This window comes from Danio rerio, chromosome 20 (assembly GCF_049306965.1).
Source record: "Danio rerio strain Tuebingen ecotype United States chromosome 20, GRCz12tu, whole genome shotgun sequence".
Classification (NCBI taxonomy): Eukaryota; Metazoa; Chordata; class Actinopteri; order Cypriniformes; family Danionidae; genus Danio; species Danio rerio.
In genome coordinates this window covers 38,523,047-38,541,238 of record NC_133195.1, presented here as the reverse complement: position 1 = coordinate 38,541,238, position 18,192 = coordinate 38,523,047, and the positions used below count along the sequence as shown (strand labels likewise).

Below are 18,192 nucleotides of genomic sequence, written 5' to 3'. Positions count from 1 at the left end.
TATTGTTTGTACTATACTTCTATCAGTTTTGTATTTCTATTTGTTGTAATGGCCTGTTGTTTTTGCAAAAAAAAAATAATAATAAATAAATCATGGCCTCTACACTGGTGGTGAATAAACAGATTCCCAAATGTGTAAAGCGTTTTGAGTGTCCCGTAAAGCTCTATATAAATGTAAGAAATTATTCATTATTTGAATACAATTTTTTGTATAGTGTTAATAAATGCCTCATAAACATAATAGGCATTTTTCTTAAACATTTCCCATACAGTAGTGTATACATTATGCACATAATATGTATGGTGTTTATGCAGTTTTATTTTTTATTAGTAGCATTAAAATGTTGGTAGCATTAAATAATGTGATTTTATTTCTGTGGTAGATTTACTTACCTGAGCGCATCTGCAGAGACTCCTGGGGTCTAGATATGAAAATATATATAGAGAAATGACCCTGGGAAGGACCGTGGTGAAGTCGAGGGTTTCTTCTGGTACCCAGCTGCTCAGAGTCTGTCTGAGATGTTTCAGCTGGCCGGCAGAACATCTGGAGAAAAAATCTTGTAGCACCTGCTTCCGCTGACTATCCGTCCATTTCTCAAACTGAGTCAAACAAGCAAAGAAACTGAGCATAAATAAGCTGAGCAAACTTGTGTGGTGTTCAAATGGCATTTTGTACAGTAAAGTGCATGTCTTACCCACTTTCCAAGTAGATTTCTTCTCTCTTCAAAAACCTACACAAAAGTTTTACATAATATGCCTTCAGTCTGAAGCATTCTGTGCTATATCACTATATCAATGTTACTGGAGCTGCATATACAGCCAACATATTGATGCTGTATTCCTAATGGTAAATAAAGATAAGAAAATATTGTTTGTCTGGTGTACGTACATGAGCATTGGAGAGCTGGTGATTTAGAGGTGTCCAGGTACTCAGTTTAGTCTGCATTTTTGTGCTGGGTGCTTTAGGCATCTTTTCTCATTGAAGTTCAGACGTTTGAGGATCAGTTCCATTCAGTTATTCCTCCGTAAATCTGATTTCAGACACAACATCAGAATCACGTAAGCAAAATAGCATGATGTTAAGGTAAACAAATGTGCTGTGATTTTTCACACTGGCAGCAATGAAATATGTCATAGTACAATGCATTAGGTGAAAAAAAGAAGAAATCAGACCTACCATGTACAGCAGTGTCAACACGAATTAATAATGTTAGCCATCATAACGAAAACATTACACTAAAATGTTTAGTGACTCGATACTGATGTTTTTGGTCCTCCGGCTCGGTTCAGTTTACTAGTCTCCATAGCAATCACACTCTGTCCCGCCTCTTTCCAAACGCTGTCGATGCTCAATTCACGACTGAATCGTTCAACTGAGTCGGATCTTTTACATGATTCAGTTAAAGGAGTTGAGAAAAGCTGTGAATAAAAGAATTTGACAAATAAAACGAAATTAAGTAAATCGCTAGTCAAATAAAAGAAACTTTACAGATTAAATTTAAATATTTATGCTAATTTATGACTTTATTGTTTTGAAAGTTATTATTACGATAGGGGTTTACAAATTAATGTTATTAAAGAGCATTTTAAAGTATGCATTTATTTAACCAAGATATACATGAATTTTAATTGCACTTATTTTATTAGGTATCAAATCATCACATTAACACAGTTATGATAAAGAAAACAAGCACATAAAATAAAATGACGTTTATTTCATTTGTTTTTAAGGCATTATATATGTTTTTTGTGTACTGGTGGGTTCAAATATAATTTAAAATCATTTATAAAACGGACAAGTCTGGATTGCAAAGACTTTTTATCTGAATATTTATTTTTCTAGAAATTTAGGCAATAACTGAACAATTCTTAACTTTTCAAAATGTCATTCTGAAGACAAAAAGCCACCTCAAAATACACAAATATCTTATTTTTATATTGTTTAGTACGTGCTAATGCTACACAACTATCATAGTGGGATTTTTTTTATTAAAACAACCGCAAATATACTACAATTTAAACAAGACATCCAAAAATACAAATGTAACTAATAACATAAAATAAACAAAAATATAAATTACGTAAAATAAATAAAAGGACAGCCTCATCATAGAAACCTTTACAATAATATTATGATTTAACCTACCCAATTGACAGCAAGTTTACTATTCAATTAACTTCAGCTCCTTTGCAACTACAATTGTATCTTGACATTGTTTGCTATTAATATATTTGAGTGAGTCTATATACAAATGAAAATCTATAATAGAAACCTTTTTTAAAAAAGGTTAAGAGTTATTCAATCTACATTTATGAATATGAAATTTACCAAATATAATCTAGAGATAAATTGTTTGAGAAAAAATAAAATATAATTTATTTGAGGGTCAAATTACATCTCAAACCTGTTTTTTTTTTTTGGGGGGGGGGGGGGGGGGTTGACATAACTATAAGTCTTCCCAAAACTTCTTTGAATGTTGAAATTCATAAAAAAATATGAATCAAAGACTCTGAACGAGCACTTTTTATCACTCATCAGAGTGTGAATATGCGATGATGTAATTACGATATGACGTAAAAGAATAGGCTAAATGAATCTTCAAAAGCCGACTCTTCCAAATCATCTGCCCAAAAGAACCGAATCCCGAAAACGACTCGGACTTCCCACCACAACACACCGCCCCTCATTCCAGGCAACCACAAATCAACAGCGCCAACTTCATTTCATTATAGTGCTGACGCTCGTCGTTCCCAGCGCGACTGCATTAATGATATCTGTAGAGAAACCCAAGCCATCCCGTTTGCTTACAGAATGTGCTTTTGCACGCTTATTCGTGTGACGTAATACGATTTAGTACGCTTTTATATTGAGCGAGTCAAATGCGCGCGCCCGTACAAATCCACAAAACCTGCAGAAAGAAAGACACAAGGCGCTCGTATTGTTAGAGAAGCGGAGGGGACTCCTGCACGTGAAGGAGAGGTAAGACAGACTTTTAAAATCATTATATCGATCATTTTAGCTTATGAGCACGTTATATTCGTGAAAAACAGGAATAATTGACCTCAAAGTACATTAGATACCTATTTTGAAGGTAGTATTTTCATTCACAGCGATTCTGCTGCGCGCCTCCCGATGGAGAAGGTCTCATCTGTTAATAAAGGAAGGGTAGCTGTTTGCCTTTTTCGACGAAAACGCGACATTTTTATCCCATTATTGTTACAAATTAACTATTACTAACAACACAAAATCATGGTAAATGTAGCATTCGTCAGTTTGGCAGTAAAATTAGAGGTTCTGGGCGATGCCGGTGTGCTGAAGCGCTTTTTTGCCTGAGGTGAAAGGTGTTTACTGAGCGTTTGGCCTCAAAATGTAATTAAATCGATATAATAGATGTCAGGCACTAACAAGAATAACCACACATCATTTTGTGTAATCACAGTCTATCACTTTTTTGGCTATCATCTTTTTAAAATTATTTTTGAATCAACAAAGAAGGAAAGACTACAACATGCATCTTTTATTATTAGTATTATTATTATTATTGTTGTTATTATTATTATTATTATTATTATTATTATTATAAATGTCAGGGTAAAAAAAAAAACTGCATCATAATGTCATAAATGTGTTACATAGATTGCACAAGAGTTTTACAGAGAGGTAAAGCATCAAATAAGCGCATAAAAGAAAAATATAACCTAAAAACAGATAATATAAAATCATGTAATCATGTGTTAAACTAATTAAAAAAGGAAAATAAGTTAACAGATTTAATAGCTTTCATTTTAAGAGAAAGCAATAGCTCTAATGTACTGTTGAAGTTCCTTTTCAAAAACAATAATAGTGTATACGAATTTACAGCGGTGTATATGGATTTTTGCAAGAATTAAAAGAAGGTTAATAATGAAATATTCCTTACTTTTATCATAAGGAGGACTATTGAAAAAACCCAGCGGGATAATCCTTAAAAGATAACAAGAGTCCCGGTAGTATTTTGTAATGAATAACCAAAGAAAGTTCAATACAAATGCATTGTGTTTGAGGGCAATTCCAAAAAACATGATCAGCAGTTTCATTGGGTTTGTTACAGAAAGAGCAGCATGTCTGACTTGTTTATTTATTTATTTATTTTTAAAAATGTCTTGGCTGAGTAAAATCTGTGTTACAGTTTAAATGAAATTTCTCTAATTTTACTACATCTAAAACTACAGCCGTGACTATTTTGAGCAGTTACAGAAATTGAATTCAGGTTATTAAGCCCTTCATATTTAATGAGAAATATATTTAGGCCTGTCACAATATCTATTTTTTGTTGTTTGATATATTGCACCAAAATATATTGCGATAAACGATATTATTGTCATTTTAAGACCATTTTATGTCACTCACTATATAATGCCAGAATGACAATATACTATCATAATGCAAGTACACTCTTCCAAAGAACATGTAATATTTTATTCTTAAGAAAATTTCATTTAATTATAGTTGTTTTAACAATTTAATAACAGGCATTGGAATCAGAATGTAAGTAAATACTATAGCGTTTTTTTTTTTTTTTTTTTAAACCATACTAACACTGACACCTCCAGTATAGATAGAGAAGTTGCACAATCAGCTAAAATGTTGCTAGATTTGGTTATGTATGGGCGATATATATTGCATCACCAAAAATTATTGTGGTCATGTCCATGTGTTGTGTGATAAGCCAATAAATTGATTATTGATTATAGACCTAAATAAATCCACAAAATATATCTTATAACAGTTTAATTACAGTCACTGAATTCCAGTTCTAACACATTTCATTTTTATGATCAACTTCAGGTCAGAGCAGGATAGTATTGTGTCCTGTGCTCATTCTATTATTTCTGATGTTGAAGTTTCTCCGAGGTAATCCAATTTAAAAAGCCTCTTTTATTTGCTGCCAGTGTAATATGTCAGTGCTTTTTGATCATTGTTCACTCTGGAAACATTTCCCATGCCTTGAGAGATCTCTTCTAGATGTTTTTCATGTTTGAATAAACTGTCGCCCCATTCATGAATAATTAATGTTAGTCTGTTCATTTCGCACATGACATTTGATGCTCTTCCCCTCGCAGATGGAAATGCATATCTCCTAAATGCCTGGCACGCAGACATAGCAACACTGGATGGACATGCATTGAAAAGCACTGGATCTGGCTCAGCAAAATGGGGAAGCGCACTTTTATCCGTGCAATTTCATCCTTGTGTCAAGCAACAGATAATTAATGAGGGAATGGAGGAGCTCAAATTTTCTTGATTCAACCCGTCATTTGCAAGTCACAGCACAGACGGACGCACCATGGTTCTGCTTTGGGCTCTGTGCTCCATGCTGACTGTATGCATGGCCATCAATATGGAGGCTACTGGAAGCCATAGCATGTTTAGCTGTGAGCCCATCACATTGAGGATGTGCCAGGGCCTTGCCTACAATACCACCTTCATGCCCAACCTTCTGAATCACTATGATCAGCAGACTGCTGCTCTCGCCATGGAGGTAAACCAATTCACATTGCATTACTTTAACCTAGAACTAGCGCTGATTTTCATGCTCTAATAATGTGGTGTCCTTGTAAGGGTTGTGTCTAGATATAAATGTATGCAGTCCTATATAATTCTCTGAGAATGTAAAAGGAAAAACTAAAGGGTTTTAGTGATGATCTGATTCTAATGTGAAGTCCGCTGAATAACCAGGATTTGGTTGACAGATAACCTTTACTATTTTTGCATACAAATGGCATTAGTGACTAGAAGGTGATTAGATTCAACTTTAGTGTCATTACGCATGTACAAGTACAAGGCAATAAAATGCAGTTTAGGTCTAACCAGAAGTGCAATAGCAGCAAGTGCAATTATAGAAAAACTATGGGTAAAATTTACAGATGGATGTACTATAAACATGATATACAGGTTGTATTAACTGTGATCAGAGATTTACAATAGATAAATATATGTACAGGTTGATATTAATAATCAGAAGTATGCGGATATACAGTTAAAGTCAGAATTATTAACCCCCTTGAATTGTTAGCCACCCTGTTTATTTTTTCCCCCAATTTCTGTTTAACAGAGAGATTTTTTCAACACATTTCTAAACATGATAGTTTTAATAACTCATTTTTAATAACTGATTTATTTTATCTTTGCCATGATGACAGTAAAAAATATTTTACTAGGGATTTTTCAAGACACTTCTATACAGCTTAAAGTGACATTTAAAGGCTTAGCTAGGTTAATTAGATTAACTAGGCAGGTTAGGGTAATTATTCAAGGTATTGTATAATGATGGTTTGTTCTGTAGACCATCGAAAAAAAATGTGCCTAAAGGGGCTAGTAATTTTGTCCTTATATTGGTGTTTAAAAATTAAAAACTGCTTTTATTCTAGCCAAAATAAAACTAATATGACTTTCTCCATGAAGAAAAAAATATTACCAGACATACTGTGAAAATTTCCTTGCTCTGTTAAACATCATTTGGAAATATAAAAAGAAAGAAAAATTCAAAGGGGGGCTAATAATTCTGACTTCAACTGTATATGAACATGATTACAAATGTATATGTGCAGTGGACATGTACAATTCAAGATGAATTAGTTCAACGTATTGCAATGAGTATGTACAGTTTTAAATGTGCAAATATTAAATAGTGATTATGGGGAGTATAAGTTATGAGGAGAGTGTGGGGGTATATGATTATTTTAGTATTAAGTAAATTACGAAAAAAAAAATGTAATAGTATACCAGATTTTTTAATTTATTTCATTAGCTGGCAAACGTTTACTTCGGGCTTCATAAAGAGCTCATATCATCATGCTCTAATAACCACATGGCCTTAACAGCAGTCATATAGATGTGGGTTGTGCATGTATTCATGTGTACGTGTGCTTATACATTTTCTTTTCTAGTGAGAAAAAAGAGAGAGAGCAAATCAGGTTTCAAACAAAACTATAAAATAAAAAACTTCTACTTGAACAATAATAATATGAATTATAAATATGAATAAAAATGTATTTTATTTCAGCTAATTGCATATAAATAATATAAATATGCACACACACACACACACACACACACACACACACACACACACACACACACACACACACACACACACACACACATATATATATATATATATATATATATATATATATATATATATATATATATATATATATATATATATATATCAGGGCTCGAAATTGCGACCATTTTGGTCGCATATGCGCCCGAAAATTAATCTATGCGACCTCATAATATATCTGGGAGCATTAGTGCGACTGCTGATAATGGTTGTAGTGCGACCTGTTTTGGTTTTTTTTAAAAACGTGCTGAGTCGCTCTTCCCTGCCGCTATATTGGTTCATATTAGCTGTCATTCACTCAAGGTATTCCGCTGTCAGATGACAGGGAAGGAGCTTTTATGACCACGGGAAATACAAACGGCTGAAGAGTAAAAACTTAAAGCACGCAGGTTTGCAAACCCCACCTAAAGTTGAGGCGCAGATGAGAGCGATCACGACACGTCACGTGGTGAATAATGATCCGCCAGCTGTGATCAATCGAGTACGCGCTTCTTGGAGAAGGTGCCCGAATCTCCATGCGTTGCATTCACTGCGTGTTCAGCGCAAATGTCCGCTAAAAGTCAAATCTAACACTGTACATATCATCGCCGAAGAAGCTTGCCTTTACTAAGTTTACACTGAAACTGCGGCTCATAACAAAGACCGGTATTGGGCCGGTGGTCAGCGCAAGAATCCTGCTCTGCCTGCTCATAAATTGGGTCGGCTGACTCGCCAGCTTTTCCACAAACACAGAAACATGAAGATCAGCTCAGACTGAACCTTTAAATTGATACAAACTGAAACCAAAACTTTTAAAGAGTGATAGAAGTGAGACTTTAATTACTTTCTTTTGTCTATTTTTGTTTGAGGTGTGTATTATTTTTTTATTTATTTACTTATGACTGCTTTGCAGCTTTCATCATTGAATTGAATGATTTATTATAATCTTTTGTTTGTTTTGTTGCAGAAATATTATTTATTAAATTGACATGCATATAAAAACAGCAGCACAAAATAAATTTTTCTTACTGCAATGCTTCATTTTTGTTTGATGCAAACTATACAATTATTTTTCATAAAGTAACTGACATTTTATAGCAGATAACCTACAATCATGCACATTCAAGGCAGTATCATAATGAGAAATGGAATTCATTGTTACGATTATTGTCATTTTCATCATCATTAATATTCTATGGCCTAATTATTAGACATTCATTTTGGAATTATTGCACACAAATATCAAAGTCTTCGCAGCATTAGTTAGATAGTTGTTTCTGGTTTTTGTCAGTCCTATTAATGTTGTTTTAAAATACAATAAATCCCTTAAAAAACAATTTGCAGCGGTGCTCATTCATTTTTGGTGGGTGCTCCTAAATTTTTTCTGGTGCTCCTAAATATTTGAAGTTGGGAGCACCGGTGCTACCAAGTAAAAAAGTTAATTTCGAGCCCTGTATATATATATATAAATTTTTCAAATAATAATTTTTTTTAATCATTTACTTTTAACCTGTTTTGCAAATACTTAACTTCAAACTTAAACAAAAAAAAAAACATTTATAATAGTCAAAAATTTATATGTAGACCATTTTGATGGATGTAAACAAAAACAATGGTCCCAATGTATTTCCTGTTGTACATTTTTAATTTATATAGCTTCCAAGAATCTAAAGAGAGTCACATATTGATAAATAATGTTATGATAGCTGCTTTAACATTAAGTTGTGATTGAATTGTCTCTTGCTACAGTTATGAAATAGTTTGACAACAAGCAGGAAATGTTCATGGGCCAATGACGTGACCACATAGAAATGGTCAATTTAGTAATATTTGAAAATAATAGAGCAATGATCATTTTTGTTACTTTATAAAAACGTTTAAACTAAATTTTTAAAAAAATATTTTAATCAAACATTTTAAACGTTTAACTTTAGAATATCTAAAACTACAAAATCGAGAGACCTGTTTTAAAAATATTAATGCAAAAACATTCACTAAAAGGAAAGCAGGACGTAAAAACTAGATCTAATAAAAAACATGAAATAAAAACTACAATATTGACTTAATTGTACTAAATTATCTCCTCAAGTAAAGGAATTTTCTGACTAGGGCTGGACGATTAATCAAAAAGTAATCGAAATCGACATTCAGAACCTATAATCGATCAAATTTTTCCAAGTAATTTTTTAAAATTTGTTTCCCTAATCCCTACCGCATGTGGAGTCACATGAGCCTGCTCTGTTAAGGCTAATTTATACTTCTGCATTAAACGCACATGGTCCGGCGCAGCCTTTGTGCGGTTGTATACCCGCGCACCTCTCAAAAGAAAAACTTCACAACATGTTGGACATTTGCACTATATTGACTATGACTGGAAGCTGCAATTGGAAGCTATTACAATAAATTTATTATTTACATAAAATATTTGTCTAGAGAAGATTCAAGAAATGCATTGTTTAAAATATTATTTATAGGATAAACATGAGTTATTTTATTAGCAAGAGATACTGCTTATTTTCTACCTTTGCAATCAATTATTAAATATTTTGTTTCCAAAAGTGCCAAGTAATTTGTTTTCACTTTTTTTATAAGAAAAAAAGTGACTGTTGGTTTTAGGCAATGTGTGTTTTCATTTTAGTTCTTCAACGTTGATATTCAATAAATAATCATAAAAAGTAAATAATGTGTATTTACTTCAATTATTTTAAAATAAAGTAATGCACGCTTCATTTAGAAATCTCTCACTTGTAATATGTGAGCATATTTACTGTACAAAACCTGTCGGTGAACTATGAAGGCAAATAAATAAATAAAAGAATCGTTTATTAATTGTAATCAAGTTAGCATGTTCAATTATAATAATAATGACGTAAATATCATAATAATAAAGTAAATCCCTCTTCAAAAGCATTTTGTCTCTTTTTTCTAACACAAAAAAACAACAAATACAAATTGCAAGAGTGCATCCCTTTAAGCGCATGTACCAAAAGCACCAAGATTTGCCATTTTCAATTTGACCCAGTTCTTTCTCGTGCCTTGCAGATAAATCAGATCACATTACAGAAACGTTTAAAGGGAAATTAATCTTTAATCTGTCCCACAGGGCTGCTTGCAATGTCTTCATTTCTGAACTATCTTGCTGTTTTAAACAACATTTCAGGTCCTCTTTTGCTTGTAGCTTAGATGAAATAAGCATCTTACAACTACTCACGCAGCAAGGTTGCTTTCCATCAGCATGCTAGTACTGTATATGCCGCAGTCGCTGATGGTATGAGCATTTAATGATACTTGAGCACATTGTTTATTTTGATTGCTCCGTAATCTTTGTATCTGCAGCCACAACGCCTGGTTTGATTCTAGCCGATGGGTAATCCTCTTTACCGGGCTGCAGTTTTCAGCTGAGCCCGACTGAGAACAGCAGCATTAGCTTGTTACAGTGGTCAGTGTGTATCTGTTGAATAGACACTGCACTGTAAACGTTATCTAAAACCTGCTGTCCTCAGTCACAAGGTTTTAACTTATTCACTCCGGCCCTGCCTCAGTATAATCGAGGGATGGGATAGGAAATTAAAGAGATAAAATGAAGAAAGACAGGAGGATAGAGACGAGCCGAGGCAACCCATCTGTTCATCCTCTTGTACATTTGTGTGGAAATGTGGAGTTACATAACCTTTTGCACTGTAACCAGCACAAACACATGCAGAAAAGTGATGATACTTTTTAAATCCACCATTGCACAAAGGATTAACAGATGGCTGTAGAATATATCGAAATGCATTTTTGTACAATTCACACGTAACATGGCAGGATATATTTTCCAAGCATTGTATCAATAATAACAATACAATGATAGTAGATAGAAGTACAGCCCTCACAAATCTATCTTTTACATTATTATTTTTAATAAGAAGCTATACAATATTATATTTGTGCATATACATTAGCCAGTGCCAAACCAAATCTGGCACTAATCTAACAAAATAACTTATGATAACGGTCCAAAAATATGCACACACAAATGTTTATGTTAAAGAAAACATAAAATATTATGTATGAAATATTTAAATAATAAATAAACAGTTTAAAATGATCTTTATCATTTTATTTTTATGATTTTTAAAAATCAACAGAAACAAAATATATATATAAAATTTTGTTAAATCTTATTAAAAATATTTCACATAGATTTAAATGTGTTCTTTATATTTTTAAAGATGTTCAGTGAATAAAAGATTATTTTAATAAATATATCTGTTTAATAAATCAGTTTTGTTTAAATGCACCAATGTATGTTAACTATATTTACTGAGAAATCAATATAAATATTCATTTTCAAAATAGGGTGTACTCAATTATACTGAAAACTTTATATAGTACTGTGACTGTGGGGTTTTAAGCTTTTTCAGGCATAAGAAATTGTACCGCTTGTAATTTCAATTACAAATCAATAACAAATCTTTCTTTTTCTTCAATTGTTTATAGAAGAAGACTATGCAGTATGATTTTTTCATTTGATTATTCAATTACTGTATACCGGAATATATTTCGACTGTTCAGAAAACAATCAAATGCGGTTTATTTAATTCGCATATTTTTCTTTATTGAATTTTTCTATGCTTGTAGTTTGTTTATTAACTTTTTTGCACCCCCCACCCCCACAATTATTTTAATCAATCCAAAATAATAGATTCTTTATAAACATTTTACTCAACTATTGAAATTGTATGCATATCGCAATACATATCGCAGATCAAGAAATATCGCAGTTTGAAATTTTTTCATTATCGTGCAGTCCTATATATATATATATATATATATATATATATATATATATATATATATATATATATATATATATATATATATATATATATATAGTAAGTCGTTAGTTAATATTATATTAGTTAATATTAGTTAAGTCTGTTAGTAAATTCATTAGTTGATATATTTATTAACATGAACTGTAAATTAACAATATTTGTACAGCTTTTATTAATTGTCTTTCAACATTTATGAATTCATTAAACATTAGCTAATGCACTGTTAGTTAACAAGAACTATCAATGAATGACTTAATTTTCAATAATTAACGTTAACAAAGATGAATAAATACTGCAATAATTGTGTTGATCATTATTTGTTCATGTTGGTAAATACATTAACTAATATTAACTAATGGAATCTCATTGTAAAGTGTTACCAATTTTAGTTTAGCTTCAGTTTAATTTTAGATAATAAAATTCAGATTCGTTGCTTTCAGATTCAAAAGCACTGTGGGATGGTGGCAACATCTTGCTCTGAACTCTGGATAACCTCGTTTGTGAAGTGGGACAGTTGCCTACAGGGATGCTTTCTGGGAGTGTTATGCTTGCATGCAGTATAATGGGAGGGGTTCAGGCAGGATCTGAAGTTATCGTGCAAAGGGATTGCTGGGTAAAGCTAATGAAATCCAGCCTTTCAGGTGCACTGACTGATGTGGTTTGACATCCAGTTAATTTAAACTTCATCCCCCATTTGTCAAATGTACACAGATACATGACCTCGTCCTTTTGTTATTTTTACCATGGTGTGATCATTAAGGCCACACTGCAGATGGAGTTCAAAAACTCAGATGATTTCAGTTATGCAAAGGCTCGGAAGTCATTTAGATAGTAATCGGAAATACTGTGATCTTTTGATAGACCACTTTTGTCTGACCATAAATCCAACATATTTAGTAATACACTAATGACCTTGCTAGCAACCAATTGCTACTAGTGATTCTGCAAACTGTCAATTTTGGGTTTGCATATATTTATTCTTCGACTAGGGGTAAAGACAAGTTTTAGTACCTCAGCATTAGTATACTGTTTAGCAGGAATTTACTTAAGTTGGGATTATAGTTGATCAACAATTGAGTATATATGACATTGGTGGAGTCATTGCAATGTATAACCTTAAGAGAGTAAGGTTGTACTCACACTACGGACAGTTGCCTCGAACCGGGCCAAAGCACGCTTGTCCCGTCTCCCCCGACGGCCCGCACTCACATTACAATCGGGCCTACGCTTACGTCATCGATGCTGCGCTGTTCAGTTAAATTCAGTTAAATTCAGCTTTATTTGTATAGCGCTTTTACAATGTCGATTGTGTCAAAGCAGCTTCACATAAATGGTCATAGTAACTGGATCAGGGTAGTTCAGTTTTTAGTGTTTAAGTTCAGTTCAGTTTAGCTCAGTTCAGTGTGGTTTAAAATCATTACTGAAAGTCCAAACACTGAAGAGCAAATTCATTGATGCGTAGCTCTTCCGATCCTGAACCATGCAAGCCAGTGGCAACAGCGGAGAGGGAAAAAAAACTTCTACGATTGGGGAGTGAAGAAAAAAAACCTTGAGAGAAACCAGACTCAGTTGGGCACGACCATTTTAATTTCTCCGCTGGCCAAGTCTTGTGCAGAGCTGCAGTCTCAGCGGTGCAGGCTGGAAGCTAACTGTTCAGTAAGCGCTCTCGCTCAGCACAGTGGAGATTGCTTTATCTAAATCGTTTTAGTCGTTTGATATGCAGTGACATGGAGTCAAATATTTCGCCGAACAGATCCGCCACTTTTGGCACTCATAAACAATCATGCAGTGAGGGGTTTGCGTCTTTATAAACTACGACAGTTTGCGTTCACTGAACAGTAAGAATGATTAATAAATCCATATGAAACAGTCCCTTAAAAGTCATTTCTCGCTTTTTTAGTTTTGGGCTCAAGTGATAGCCCAAGTGAACCACGCACACCTCTTTCAACCGGGCCAGGGCCGGCCAAGTGAACCGTGCCTAAGCCAGATTCAGCACACTCACACTTCTCAAACCATCCGGGAAACGGGCCTGGGCACGGTTCGAATAGCATAGTGTAAGTAGGCCCTAAGGCCCAATCCCAATTTTATTTTTGTACCCCCACCCCTTCCCCTTTCCCTTGGCCCTTAAAACTGAGTGTGAAGGGGAAGGGCTTCAAAATTTACCCCTAAGAATTGGGACAGCACTACAGCACCTGCACATGTCGTCATATGTCATCGCCATCTCTTGCTTCATATGAGATCAGACGATCGCGACTGCTGTAGTGATTACAGCTGTTTTATTTTTTAGTATTTATCTTCAGAAAATCATTGAAGGCATATATTATGTTATCATAATGATCTAATGTGGCAATAAGATCGTAACTGGACTAAGCATTTAACACAGTGGCCAAATTTATCTATTTAAACACACCAAAAACGACATTAGCATTATAGCAGACACTGTAAAAAGCTCATTCCCAGCCAGTAGACTTTTCAGACAGGGTATTCAAGTGTCATCAATTGTCAGAATGTTGTGGGACTGCTGTACAGGAGTTATTTTTATGGATTATGGATCTCGAAATTTAGCAGTTTTTATTTTAGCGTTTTTTTTTTTTAAACATGACTGTAAAACATGAACGCAGTTATGAATATATTAAAACATGTGCTTGTTTGATGAATTATAAAATAACAGAGTTATTTTACATTACCAAATTTCCATATTTGAGTACTGTTTGACTCTCTGGAAAACCATAAAGAGCTGTTTATTTACTTTTTTTGTATTTTTGTAATTATCCTTGCAATTTTATTTTCATACATAATTCACTCCCTTAAAAAAAAAAAATCAACCCAACTTCTAGCTATTCAAGCCATCTGGTGAAATTGTTTTCATACTGCAATATGTATCGCAGCAAAATTTAATCTCTCTAGAACACGCAGTAATTCGAAAGTGTAGGAATGTTTACAGGGCGGCATGGTGGCTCAGCAGTTAGCACTGTTGCCTCACAGAAAATAAGTTGCTGGTTCAAGTCCCGGTTGGGCCAGTTGGCATTTCTGTGTGGAACCCCATATTGGCGTGGGTTTCCTCCAGGTGCTCCGGTTTCCCCCACTGTCCAAAGACATGCTATATAATTGGATGGACTAAATTGATCGTTTTGAGTGTTTCCTAGTGCTGTGTTGTGGCTGGAAGGGCATTCACAGCGTAAAACATATGCCGGAATAGTTGGCGGTTCATTCCGCTGATAAATAAGGGACTAAACTGAATGAAAATAAATGAAAGAAATGATTACACTATGTTGTAATTGCCATAATTATAAGATTCTCTTCTACGTTTGCGTGACGATGCAGGAAAAAACAGAAAAGTTTTTCCTCTTGCTTTTTAAAAAAGTTTCAAATTTTACCGTTTTCAAAATAACCGTTTACTCTTTATTTTGTACACAAGGCCAGTATTTGGTCCTGTCACCTTATTAGTAAACAATACCGTTAAGGAAGTCATGACATGCCATTGGAGGATTTGAAGTGTGTGTATGATATGCGTATAAGTAAATCCAGTAATCATAAATAATTATATAAGTAAATCCACACTTTGTTGATGGATCGTTAGCAAACACTTGAGCAACAACATTTCACCATTGAGTTTGTTCACACTTGCCTTAAATCTACACCTGCTTAAACATATACTGTATAATGCACATGCATGATGCCATTGTTTTCAGAGACTCTCCTTTTCAGTGTTTGCACAGACATGACATGCATGGCCTTTTTCAGAAACGTCCACTTTGTAAGGTCTTACAATTATGATCTGTCATGTTTAAAGATCAGAACATTTGAATTCTAGATTGAACTAATTCTTAATCCGTCTAACAGCCAATTAGCAACAAACTAGCAATCACATGACTGAAGATCACTTACGTATTCTTTATAATTCTCACGAAATAGGCTTTAAATGTGTAGAAATATACTATTTTGCACAAAAAAAATCTCATTTTATACTATATGGAAAACATGAAGGAAGCACATATTAGCATCATTTATGCGCATCATTAATGTATGATCATCAGGAGAGTGTTTACTGGATTTTTTTATTATTATTATCCATTTCTTCTTCTTTGTCCCTTCCTCTTCTGTCTGTTTCTCTCCACTCCCTTCTCTCTCTCTCTCCATCCCTCCCCCCACACAAGGTACTGCCGTTGCCCAGGAAACCGATCCCAATTGTGTTGCAACAAAAGAGCAGGCTTTCTGTCTCAGGAGGAGGTCGTCACTCGCACCCTGACCTCTCCTTTACACCCCTCCCTAAAAAAAAACAGCCCGCTTGTGCATCACAGGTTGCCATGGCAGTGCAGTTGAAAGAATGTTTTAAGGGTGAGACCTGAGTTTCCTTATCAATGACAAAATGGGGCTTCACAAAGAAAGGCATTCGTACAGTGGATTTATGGGTAGAGGGAGGGACAAAATCTATTTACTTGTGAATGGACGTTAAAAGGTCAGGTTAGGTGACTTTTTCTCTATTTTTAGCTTCTTTTTAGCCAATCTCTTACCACAATTAAAAAAGATTTGAAAAAATGTAATAAAATAAGTGAATTACACACTATATCAACTGCTATTATTGTTTTTTTTAATCATACTGAACACTAATTGAACAATTGTACATGCTCATTTCCAAAATCTGTATTATATATGCCAGACCAGTACTTGGTGATGTAGTTTTGTGAAGAAACATTATGCATTTGTGCAAAAGGGGTCCAATAATTCAGCAATGTTGTTTTGGTTGTCAAGTTAGTAGACTGGACACATAATGCATACAAACTACTATGTATAAACTACTTTAATAAAGGGCTGTAATGTAGTAGTATGGCAAAAATGTAATCTCCATAATTATTTCCCATATTGAACCATAACGATAGATATTTTGATATAAACTGTTGCTTCCAGATTTAAAAAAGTACCCCAACAATGACTAAAGTCAAAAAAAATAGAGGGTCCATTAAACGGTATAGCATGTTTTTGGCCAATAAATTTTCGGTGGCCAAAATTTGATGCATTTCTAACATGAACACTCTTTTAGATTCCCATTGCTGCACATTTCTGCTGTGTGATTGACTCTTAGATCAGTATAGAGTAAAAAAGATATAATAATCGTTTATCGGCCCAGTCCAACTATAATATAAAATATTTTGTAGTTTAAATAGAGGATATGATGCAGTTATCCAAAACTTGTACTGTTTTTTTATGTAAACAGTGGAGTGTTGAACACCCTATTCTGATAACAAGCTTTTTTTTCTTTTTGAAGAATTTACAGACCCTGAGAATTAGTTAAAATACTTATTTAATACTGCAAAATAGGCTGTAAGTCACTGTCCTTGCCATCCAAAATTAAAGAGATTATCCCAATCGAGGGAATTAGAATCATTGTTTTAATAGTTATCGTGACCCAACATTTGCCTCACATTTCAGGATGAAAAGATAAACATTTCAGGTGAAAAATAATCCCCAGCAGACAGTATTATGATCTATATGACCTTATTATTTTTATTGTGAGCATGAAGACTGATTTATACTTCTGCATCAAGCGCATGCGTATGGTCTGACGCAACCTTCGCGCAGTTGCATAGCCCTAGCCAGCGCTGACGCGCACCTCTCAAAAAATGTAACTACATGTCGCAACAATGCATAGCGCAACCTCTGTGATTGGTCGGCTTAGTACCAGTGAAGAGGGTGGGCAGTGTTGAGAGCCACGAGCCCGATGGAGCGATTGTTTACAAGTGTTGAGCCCGTGAAGGAGCTCCAGATGGAAAGTTTCGTTTTGTATGATTAAAGCTGTAATGCATGCTAAATGCAATGAGACTATCTTGTGATGATTTTCATAATGTCTTTTAATAATTTTATTGCAGTGGCTTTTATTGGGGTTCATTTATTATTTAATTAATAATAAATAAATTTGAGGCAGGTTGAGGCAGGTTAGATAACCACTCCCACTAGCCACTTTGGCTGGCTTAAACTCATTTTAAATTGCCAGTGCTGGCTTGTCGTCACTAGATTAGACTGTTAGTTTATGACCGTTTGTCTATATGCATACAAATGTGATATTAGAATCAAGAAGCAGCACGACTGACAAAAACAGCTTTTTACGCAAGTAAAAGAAAGCAGGTTTATAATGAGAGGATCACGCGCACAGTGAGACAGGCTTTCCTCACTCACTAACGAGGGCTTTAGTGTGTTTAGTGTTTAAAAGCTCCTGTGCCGTTTCCTCACTTGAAGCAAGCATGCCTGGCACCAAAACTAGTGCGATGCTCGTGCACCCACAGTCCA

General features: G+C 34.1%; 2 protein-coding genes across 6 annotated transcripts in view; one reads left to right on the top strand and one right to left on the bottom strand.

Annotated features, from left to right (window-relative positions):
- The window catches only part of fbxo16 (F-box protein 16), a 47,319-nt gene that overhangs the window by 5,538 nt on the left and 23,589 nt on the right, over nt 1–18,192 (bottom strand). Inside the window, exons 2-5 of one of the 3 annotated variants that reach the window (XM_073932459.1) lie at nt 1,177–1,418; nt 889–1,030; nt 695–730; nt 393–599 (exon numbers count right to left, since the gene is read on the bottom strand). In XM_073932459.1, coding sequence (XP_073788560.1) covers nt 393–599; nt 695–730; nt 889–969 — 324 coding nt within the window. In that variant the 5' untranslated portion in view covers nt 970–1,030; nt 1,177–1,418. 3 annotated transcript variants of the gene reach the window in all.
- The window catches only part of fzd3a (frizzled class receptor 3a), a 38,242-nt gene continuing 22,775 nt past the window's right edge, over nt 2,726–18,192 (top strand). For 2 of the 3 annotated variants that reach the window (XM_005160748.6, XM_073932887.1), the window contains exons 1-2: nt 2,726–2,979; nt 5,103–5,521. In XM_005160748.6, the coding sequence (XP_005160805.2) occupies nt 5,327–5,521 (195 nt within the window). In that variant the 5' untranslated portion in view covers nt 2,726–2,979; nt 5,103–5,326. 3 annotated transcript variants of the gene reach the window in all.